Source organism: Microtus ochrogaster, chromosome 4 (assembly GCF_000317375.1).
Source record: "Microtus ochrogaster isolate Prairie Vole_2 chromosome 4, MicOch1.0, whole genome shotgun sequence".
Classification (NCBI taxonomy): domain Eukaryota; kingdom Metazoa; phylum Chordata; class Mammalia; order Rodentia; family Cricetidae; genus Microtus; species Microtus ochrogaster.
Window position 1 is genome coordinate 49,736,683 of NC_022011.1, and position 10,530 is coordinate 49,747,212.

At 48.9% G+C, this 10,530-nt stretch overlaps 2 protein-coding genes across 4 annotated transcripts in view; one reads left to right on the forward strand and one right to left on the reverse strand.

The window, feature by feature from the left end:
• The window catches only part of Brd3 (bromodomain containing 3), a 32,885-nt gene extending 27,053 nt beyond the window's left edge, over positions 1-5,832 (forward strand). For all 3 annotated transcript variants that reach the window (XM_013345986.2, XM_005346212.2, XM_005346213.2), the window contains exons 10-12: positions 802-1,094; positions 2,048-2,173; positions 2,870-5,832. In XM_013345986.2, the coding sequence (XP_013201440.1) occupies positions 802-1,094; positions 2,048-2,173; positions 2,870-2,985 (535 nt within the window). In that variant the 3' untranslated portion in view covers positions 2,986-5,832. The remainder of the gene's footprint in view (positions 1-801; positions 1,095-2,047; positions 2,174-2,869) is intronic.
• Positions 5,833-8,192: 2,360 nt separating this feature from the next.
• On the reverse strand, positions 8,193-9,896 carry Brd3os (BRD3 opposite strand). The gene has a single exon (XM_026789809.1). The coding sequence runs from the start codon at positions 8,863-8,865 to the stop codon at positions 8,611-8,613; it is 255 nt and encodes an 84-aa protein (XP_026645610.1). The 5' UTR covers positions 8,866-9,896; the 3' UTR covers positions 8,193-8,610.
• Between the last annotated feature and the right edge of the window lie 634 nt (positions 9,897-10,530).

Here is a 10,530-nt window from a genome sequence, read left to right on the forward strand (position 1 = left end):
AAAAAAAAAAAAAAAAAAAAAAAAAAAAAAGAAAGAAAGAATCTAAATATAGCCATTTATGACTTTCTCACCCCTTCAGAGACAGGATCTCCCAGTGTAGTCCACACTGGATTTGCATTTATGACCATTTTGCCTGTTGTAGTTTGTATGGTGTTTTTCTGTCTTCTTTCCTTTAACTGACACTGAAGGGTCTTGTTTCTCCAGACACTTTTTTTAAAGATTTATTTATTATATATACAGTGTTCTGCCTGCACATATAACTGCAGACCAGAAGAGGGCACAGATCACATTACAGATGGTTGTGAGCCACCATGTGGTTGCTGGGAATTGAACTCAGTATCTTTGGAAAAACAGTGCTCTTAACTGCTGAGCCATCTCTCCAGTCCAGGTCTTGTTTCTCATCTGATCATCTCTTGCTTTTAGCTGGTGCATCAGCCACTTGCATTTAGTATAATAACTGACACAGTTGGATTTTACCTACCATGACATCACTCTCTCTACGCCTGTTTTTTCTCTTCCTGCCACATTGCAAATTATCTGAATGTGGAGATTTGACTTGTTGGGTTTGAAAGATAGTTTCTGACTGGGCCCTGGGCCAGGAAACACATGTTGTGACCCTGAAGTATGGTCTTGCCTGTCTGTGGCAGGCAGACTAGACATCAGTGGCCGAGCTTTTGTTCCTGAGGAACCTTGGGTACACTCCTAGGGAAGAGAGCAGTCTGTAGTGGAGAAGAAGACAGCTAGGTGGTGGGACAGATAACTGAGACTCAATGTCACATGGCTCCCTGTCTTCTTCCTTAGACAGCTAAAGAAGGGTGGCAAGCAGGCATCTGCATCCTATGACTCAGAGGAAGAGGAGGAGGGCCTGCCCATGAGCTATGATGAAAAGCGTCAACTCAGCCTGGACATCAACCGGTTGCCTGGCGAGAAGCTAGGCCGTGTGGTGCACATCATCCAGTCCCGGGAGCCCTCGCTCAGGGACTCAAACCCAGATGAGATTGAAATTGACTTTGAGACCCTGAAGCCAACCACACTACGGGAACTGGAGAGATATGTCAAGTCTTGTTTACAGAAAAAGCAGAGGAAACCGTTGTGTAAGTTTTCTGGCAGAGCATGTTGCTCATAGCCTCTGCAGCCCCTGAGAATAGGCACTGGCTCACAGCTGCCTTACTGTCTAAGCCTACCTGCCCACCACAGGCCCCAAGGACATCTGCACTCAGCCAGTACATGCCTGCCCCCATATCCTCTTCCCTGTTCTCTGCTAAGGAAGATGCCTATTAGGCCTTAACTGGCTTGTAGTGGAAAGGTAGGACTGGGGTTGGCCTCGCCCATTTGTTCATGTCCAGTTAGGGCCCTTCTCTCTCCCCTCCCCTCCTAAAGCTCCATCTGGGGCTTTGACTGCCGGGAAGAGTCTCACTCCCTTGACTCATCAAGTGTCCAGAATCTCTACAGGATGGACTCTGACCCTAGGTAAAGTGCACCCTGAATTTGATAGTTTCACCAGACAGGAACCAGTCACTGCCAGAGTCTGCAGGTGCTGGAGGCTGGGAGGAAGGGAGTCCCAAGGCAGCCCCTCACTATCTAGGCTCATGTCAACTTAAGTGTGGCTGCTCGTATGTGTTTGATCCTCTTTTGCTCTGGAACAGACTGACTTGAAGGTGATAATGATAAATCTGATGGTGAAGGCCTAACTTTGCCAGACCATGTCAGTCTCTGTGGCTTAGGCAGGAGAGAATAGCTGTGCTTAAGGAGGACTGAGACAGGGTCTGTGCCCTTCCCGTGGACAGAGGACAAGTCATAGCCCAGACTCTAGACTCTGGTAAGGTGTAGAGATGAGGGAAGGCTCTGAAGATGTGTCACGGTGGTTCCAGGTGTTTCCTACTACACAGGGATCCGATAACAGTTCTGCACCAAAGACACTGATTATGCAGCAAGGCAGGTGGTGCATGCACTAGTGTGTGGGACTGGGACTTTTTGGCTGCCTGGTTGGCTACTGGCTGCTGGCAAGTTATAGGGAATGTCTCACTGCTTACCTGCCATTCTACAGCAACAAGTGGGAAGAAGCAGGCAGCCAAATCGAAAGAGGAGCTAGCTCAGGAGAAGAAAAAGGAGCTGGAGAAGCGGCTACAGGATGTCAGTGGACAACTGAACAGCAAGAAACCCACTAAGAAAGGTAACCATCCAGGCCATCAGAGGACAGTAATCACAAGGACCAGAAGAGTTTGATCAACCTCCTAGTATCTCTTAGATTTATCTACAACTAGGGGTGGGGGCATCTTTGGCCTTTGGGAGGTTGCAGAATCATGTGTGTGTGTGCATGTAAGCTCCTAAAGGCCCACACAGTTGGGTTCCTGGAAAGAGCTCCTTAGGCCTGGGATCCACCCTTAAGCATCAATCACCAGCTTCTAAGAAGCGGCTAGTTTCTGGCTTTCTAACCCAGCATATTAAATTGGTGCAGTGGCAAGCTCTGTCTTCTGCCCAGGCCCTAGGTTTAGGTGAGTGGGTATTTTTGTCTCTTCTTCTCTCTGGAGTTTGAGACCTTTTCCCTTTGTTTCAGAGATGCTCTAGAATAGCAGGATATAGGCAGTGGACAGAGTCTGAGACCATTGGTCAGCTGGGGTCCCACCTGAGCTTGCATACCAAGTGCTATAGTTTTGTGGTTTCTATCTTCCTAGTGTCAGATAGGGCAGTGAGGGTCTGTGACTTGTGTCCTAGTGTGGCCACGTGGCCACTGAATGCTATTTTATGAGCATCCTTCAAATATTTGCTGTACCTCTGGGTCAAGACACAGATAACCTGTGACAGGGTAGTGGCGTGAACACTTTTGATCACACACTGCTCAGCGAGGGCCTCCTTGCTGTCCCTACAGAGAAGTCCAGCTCAGCGCCCTCGGGAGGCCCATCAAGGCTCAGCAGTAGCAGCTCCTCTGAGTCTGCGAGCAGCAGCTCCAGTGGGTCCAGCTCCGACAGCAGTGATTCAGAGTGAACTCGGACTGGAACAGAGCTGGACAGATGGACGTGGCACACGCCGACTGCAGTGTCCCCTCCTATGGTTAATATACTTTCGTTCCATGGTGTGCAGGTTTTCTTTTACTTCAGTGTTATGATCTCTTCCAGCTGTGCTCCGGTAGGGCGGAGAGCCTCGCACGTGCACCAGACCCCAAGAGAGGGCCGAGCTCTGTGGGAAATGCCTTTGCAGCTTGGTTTAGTTGTTTGGAGACTGCGGCCTGGGATGCTAACCTGATAACCATAGACACAGTTGGAGGTGTGGCTGGACCTGCCCAATACCTCTTCAGGCCCAGCCTCGCCCTTAGTAACTTGGAGGAAGCCTTTCAAGGGTTTTGGTCTAGAATGGGTTCTGTGTTTGAAAGCTGTTAGAACACTAACCAGCAGGTTACTTCTCTCTGCAGGGGCTGAGGACAGGTGTGTCAGCCCACAGAAACCAGGCTGGGCCCCAGTAGAGGGTCCTGGTAGCTGCAGACCAGAGCCTCCCACCTCTGGGTTGGGTGTGGAGGAAGAGGGGTGCTGAGTTCTCTGGCCCTATGGCTGTGCAGCGTGCAGGTTTCGGGACACCGAAACTTTTACCTCAACTTAAGGGAATAAAACAAAAAACAAAAAGATTTAAAAAAAAAAAAAAACAATAACAAAAAACTTTTTTGTAAGTTCATCCATTTTCTACAGAAGTCCAGTCCAGCGTGCCCCACTTTGCTAGCGCTGCCTGGCTGCCGCCACCTCACACTCTGAACCACCTCCCCAGTTTTATGTATATATAAATACTTTATTTATTAACATCATTGGTCATTTTTAAAAAAAAAAGGAAAAAAAAAGAAGAGAAAAAAACCATAAATAAGTGCATTAAGAGAAGTAGTGGAGATACAGGCCTCTGGCGACGAGACTGGACCCGTGGTGAGAAGATTTGGTCCTGTGGCGGCGTGCCCTTCTGGTGCTCATCACGTCTGGGCTCTCTGGGTTTTTTTGTTTGTTTTGTTTTAGATGAACTTTGGGGATTTTACAAATGTAGACACCCTTCGGCTGCAGCACATCCTCATTTTATGTTGTCTGTTCAGTTCTTTCGTACTAACACCAACGGAGGGAACCTCGGTTCTTCAACACAAGCTTTGTAAGCTGAGAGAAAAACGATGTGTATCAGGCCAAGTCCTTGACATTTAATTTTCTATTGTAAAAAGTAATAATATACAGAGTTTAACAGAAAGTTCTGATCAGTTTGTTGTTGTGGAGGCTGCCAAATGGTTTTGGAATTCAGGGTCAGCCTGGATTAGCTCTGAGCATTGTGGCCTCAGCCAGGAGCACATGGGCCAATCTCCCAGGCCTGTAAGTACCTGCCTCTCCAGCCTGCAGAGGCTCTTCCTGACCTCTCTACTTTTGACAGGGACAAAGGTGAGCCTGATGATCGCAGGGGTCCCTGTTCAAGAATTTCCAATTAGCCCAGAAAACTGATTCTCCTGACCCCCACCTGAGAGAGCCAAGTGCAGAGCCTTGTGTTGTATGGTTTTACTTGTGGTGGGGTCTCTGCAGTTTCTTCTTTGCTTCTAGGCAGAGCCAGGGACCCTTAACATCCCAGATGGGAGAAGTTTAAAACTCCTAAAAGTAGTCCCACTAGCCCACTAGTGAATGTGGGCAGGCAGTGGGCATCAAGCTCGGGAAGTGGCTGGCTGGCTACCATGTCTAGACGCCTGGTGAGTTATCAGTCAGTTTGTTAAACTTGTAAGCCAGTTTTGTTTATAATAAAAATATAAGTGGATTTTAAGGTTCCATTTTTTTAAAGTTACCCTTGTTTTTCAAAGGTATTTTTTAAACAGATCTTTAATAGAATATTTAAGCTGTGACTAAGAAATAAACATGAGGAAATTGACAGGCCTTCACATGGGGTCTCAGTGGTGGCCTACCGTGACAGCCTAGCCAGCATGCCTGGGCAAGGCACAGTGCCTGGGCTTGCATAGGGTGCCTCTGTGAGCTGTTAGGCAAGCAGAGTCTGGCTCTGGAGTGGCATCCCAGCAGCGGGGCAGTGGTGTAGAGCTGGTTACACAGGATGGAGGGTCTGGCATTTCCACGACTGTGGTCCCTACTGAGCAGCTTCTGTCATTGGTGCTTTTAACTTTTTTTTTTTTTAAGCTTTCTGTCTAGACTTAAACTGTTTTGTCTCCAGAGTTTTGGAGGACATTGGTTCCCACAATGCCAGGCTGCAGGGTAACTACCATTCCCTTCTTGTGAGTTACAAAGGCTACATGGACTTAGATTGTCCTGTACAGAGGTGGAGGGCAGCTGTCCATGACTTCCTTGAGGGTTACATGCAGGGGTGGGGTAGGCACTTGGCAGAGTCTTGGAGGCCCAGGGATCAGATCTCCTTAGGCTGTGTAACTTAGCTTGCTTACAGACTGGAGACTTTTTTTCTGTGTTTTTCTTGGTTTTTCCTTTTGCAGCTGTCACACCTTTTACAGTCATTTGGGAAACAAACCCACTGTTAAAGCTTCGTCATCCTGTTTATCATTGTCTCTGCTGCTGGCATAACACTTCCAGAAGCTTTTCTTTTTTTATATATATATTTAAAATGTTTCTTTTCTGTATGATGTGCATGCAAGTTTACCGTAACTTTTCTTAAACTTTTTAGTGCCGTTTCTAGTATATTCCTGTAAATGTCAGTTACTGAAAATGAGTCCATTGTAAGTAGTTTTAGCTTGTTTTTTGCAATGCCGGCCTCAACACCACAGAGTTAAAAACGGTAGGAAGTACTCTGGTGTCTCTGGTAATCATGAACCTTTCTCCTGGGGTGTTTGTTTTGTTTTCATAATAAAAAGAAGTGGGAAAAAGGCTATGTCTGTGTAGTTCTCTTTGCTGCAATGCCTCTTTTTTGTTGTTATTGTTTGTTTGTTTTTGTTTTTTCAAGACAGCATTGGAGCCTGTCTGGGAACTCGCTCTGTAGAACCAGGCTCTCATCGAACTCAGAGAGATCCACCTGCCTCTGCCTTCTGAATGCTGGGATGAAAGGCATGTGCCACCACTGCCCAACTGCAGTGCTTCTTTCTAAGGGCACAAGGCGAGCTCCTCACACTTGACCTCTTACAGCTCTTGGTAGAAACACACAGAACATCCCAAAAGGCCTTTAAAATACTTCAAGCTAAGTGTGGTGGCATATACCTGTAATCTATTGGGAAGTTGAAGCTGCAGAACTGACTTTTTTTTTTTTTTTTTTTTTTTTGTTTTTTTTTTGTTTTTTTTTTTTTTTTTTTTTTTTTTTTGAGACGGGTGTCTTTGTCTAACAGCTCTGGCTGTCCAGGAACTGCTCTGTAGACAAGGCTGGCTTCAGTGTCACAGAAATCGACCTGCCTTTGCCTCCCAAGTGCTAGGATTAAAGATGTGTGCCACCACTGCCCGGCTGCTGTGAATTACTTTAAGACCAGCCTACTACACAATAACAATGGAGACTCTTGCAGGACAGCAGCAAAGAACTTGGAATAGCTGCCATCCGTCATGGTGCTGGGGGACAGGAAGTCCTCACTTGGACTGACTGCCTTTCTGAGTATCAAGGCTTTCCTCCGACGGTCTCAACCATTCCCTCCCCTCCTTGCTGCAGTCTACTGTCAGGTTATTTGTGGCATAGGCCTCCAAGTGTTGTGAGGCCAGTGGAAATGTAGGTGAGAATCATGAAGAACCCTGTATTACTCACTAAGAATAGGCTGTGGAGCGCCTTAGACACAGTGAAGAAGGAATGGGGAGTTGGGCTTTAGGGTCTAAGAATCCTAAAGTTTTCCAAGTGGCCAAGCCATTGGCATCAAGCCTGGGCGGGAGGTTCTTATCGGGTCCTATGGCATGTCCATTTTATCCACAGTGGGTCAGGCTACCTTGTCATCCTTGCTGACACTAACCCTTCCCATCAGACTAGGCTCTTACAGCACTGACCTGGCCTCCCGAGACAGATGGCATCCTCCTGTAGTCTAAGCAGCTTAGTGACTTCCCAGTGTCCTACATGGGGCCTGATGCTTATGTGCCACTCATTCCTGCCGACCCCCTGAAGACAGCTGTCCTGCAAGTGCTTACTCTCCTAACACAGTCTGTGACCTCAAATCCCATCTCCAAGTCAGTGCTGTGTCTGATACAGTCTTGGGATAGCGTGAGGTGGAAGCACTTGGCAGAAAGTCTGAAGCTTTCCTGCAGGGAAAGCTGAACTAAAAGGCTTGACAAGCTAAGGGAACAGTTTCCAACTCCTAGGACTCCCTGTCAGGCCAAGCAACCTGAACTCTTCAACCAGCTTCCTCTCTAAATGTACAGGGATATTCTACAGAAGTCCAACCCATGGCCTTGGTCTGCAGCGGGGACTAAGCCAAAGGACCTAGGTTCCTCAGGAGGCTCCAGCTAGCTAGGTCTGGCTGGCTGAAGTGTTTGAGGAATACACTGTGTCCTGGTGGTTCTAGAACAAATTTGCACATCTCTAAAGAGATGTAGGGTATAGTGAACACAGCCAAGGGTGAGACAGTCTCTTTACTTAGATTATAAGCCAGGTGCTGTCTCTGCCAGTGAGTGCGTGGTGAGTGGGCAGAACAAGTTGCAAGTGGGGGTACTGCCACTGGCAGTTTGTGACTGTAGAGTGCAAGGACATGCATGCCTTCTGACAGTGGCTGTTTGATGTATTTCCATATTGGGGCTCCCTTATCAATCATTAGCTGTTAACTGTTCAGAAAACTAAGGTTTTACACACCAAGGTAAATGAGAAAGGAAAGAGTCTTAAGACATTTATTTAGAAGACTCGGCTTTGACAAAACACATCCCCTGAATTTGTATAGCTACACAGACCTTAAGTGCACCAGAGGCAAGTACGTTCCAGCTGTTTATACCATGTGTACTGAGGTGGAACATGAGATCTAATGAAGCCCACTGCGACCTGACAGGAAGGAGCCCCTATTCTCCATCAGGTAAATGCTCTTTCCCACACATGATTAGGTTTGGAATCAAATCAGGCAACTTCGATGGGGCTTTAAATTGCAGGGGTTTGCTTAAGGTGTTTAGGATATAACACACCTACATACAAGACCAGTGTGGATGGTGCTGCAATGCAGTAACCTATACATCACTAAATTTTTTTTAATATTTATTTATTTATTATGTATACAATATTGTGTGCATGCCTGCAGGCCAGAAGAGGGCACCAGACATCATCACAGATGGTTGTGAGCCACCATGTGGCTGCCGGGAATTGAACTCGGGGGCCCTCGGAAGAGCAGGCAACGCTCCCAACCTCTGAGCCATCTCTCCAGCCCCATCACTAAACTCTTGGCTTTGGAGTGCCACTACAGCCCGGGCCCCTTTCCACATGTCACTGTGGTGAACAGAGATCTGGGACCCTCCAAGAAGAGAGTCCTCTCTTTACCCAGGACCTGACCCATTTTGTATAAGGCAAGCAGCTCATAGGAGCTGGGGACGTCTCCCTGGTTTCCCTTTTGTTTGGAACAAGCATTGTGAGCGCCAAGGCCTGGGCAGTGAGGGGCACATCTAGGTACCAGCTGTTGATTGATAAAGGGCTGGGTGATATCCTTGGGTGTTGAGTTTTTATACCACAGCTTGCTCTTCACATCTGTCAAGGGTCATCTCCCTGAGATTACATGACTGAGCAAAACTTAGACTGGCCGGTGTCCCTAGAGACCCCAAGCTGGTTTTTGTCTCGAACTAAGATGGCTTCATTTCCATACTGGGAGTACCACATGCTACGACTCCTGCTCAGGTATGTACTGGGTGGTACAGACTCCAACTTCTGCTGCTGCTGTTGCCAAATGAGCAAGGAAGTGTCCCTGTACCGGAGGCGGGCAAAGCGTTCTGACAGGGCCTTCTCTGCCAGCGGGACCCGGCCACTCATCCCCCAGTCCCAGGCTCTTGTACACCTGGTTTTCCTCCTAGGTCAGGAACAGCTGGCTGCTTTGCTCTGTTAACTAGTTGGCCAAGAGCCTTGATGGCTGTTGGGTTAAGGAGTCCTTGTTCACCTTAGTCATGGATGTAGGCTACTCAGACCTTCCATGGGCAAGATCTCAGGAGGGCAGGGGAAGCCAAGACACCACTGACCCAGTTCAAAAGCCATGTGAGAGTCATTCCAGACAGAAAGTGGGTCAGATTGGCGTTGTGGTCCAAACTCTGCACAATAGAGTTCTATAGACTTGGCAGAGCCTCCACTGCCTCTGCAACACTTCTGAACTCAGAAAGACATATCCAGGATCCTGAGAGAACGGGCATTGTACAGTCTACAGAAGGTGCTCACCAGTCCACACTACTCACAACGCAGTTGGGATCTGGACTTAGTGCTGGTTCAAGTCCTTTTCTTCTAGCTACTCTTCCACTCTTAACATGGGTGACATTGCAAAGGGAAGAAGCTGTCGGGCATCGGGAGCAGGCCCAACACGGGCTTCACCATCAGCAGCAGCCTGGATGGGGTAGAGTTCAGTGAAGCTACTCACGGATGCGGCCGGCTGAGCTGGGTGGAAGGGTGAGGCGTGTGGGCAATCGCAGGTCCCTTAACCCACGGATGCTTAGTGATACCAGGGTCTCCGCTGGTGAGAGAAGCGTCCCTCAAATACGGAGCAGAATTCCTGGTAGGAGGGAGGATGCAAGTCCACGCTCCTCGCCCCTGTTTCTGGCAAAAGTATAGCTTGCCCAGCCCTGTCCAGACGTTCCAGCAGAGTAGCCTTCCCGACCAGCGTTCGTGGACACGCGTGGGCCGGGTGACGCAGGTGCTCCAGGTCCGGGGCGGGTCCAGGAGGCCGCGGCTACGTCTCCATGGCAGCGTCGCAGGCGTGGTGAGTCGAGCGCCGAGGACCGGCTGCCTACGGACCCATCGATCACTCCGCGAGGCGGGGGACGACCCAGAGGGAGAGGCGGAGTTGCCCGAGACGGGTGGGGAAGAAAAGGGGGAGGAGGAACTGGAGAAGGAGGAACAGAAAAGGTGTTGGGAATCTAAAGGGAGGGAAGAGGGGAGGAGCTGGGAGAAAGGAAGAGCCGGTGGGGCCGGGCGATGGTGGCGCACGCCTTTAATCCCAGCACTCGGGAGGCAGAGGCAGGCGGATCTTTGTGAGTTCGAGACCAGCCTGGTCTACAGAGCGAGTTCCAGGACAGGAAACCCTGTCTCGAAAAACCAAAAAAAAAAAAAAAGGAAGAGCCGGTGGAAGGAGACGTCAAGAAGAGCAAAATCCAGAATAAGAGGCCTGGAGAGAGAAGAGGATCCTGAGAAAGTGTGTGTTGCGGGGAGAGGAAGACGTACTAGGAGATGGGGAGGAGCTGAAAGAGGCAGGATGAGAGGAAAACAGGATAGGGAAGGAGCATGAGGAAGAAGAACTGGGGAGGAGAGGATGAGGCTTGAGCCTAGGAGCCTGAAGAAGCGGAGGAGGAAGGGGCGTTTTGGGAGGAAAGGGACATTGCGGGAGTCGGTGGAGGTGGTAAAGACAAAGGGAAAAGCTAGAAGAGAAAAGACGCCTGGGGAAGACAGGAGTCAGCATAAAGGAGTGGGCGGGCGGGCGGGAGCCTAAGAGCTGGG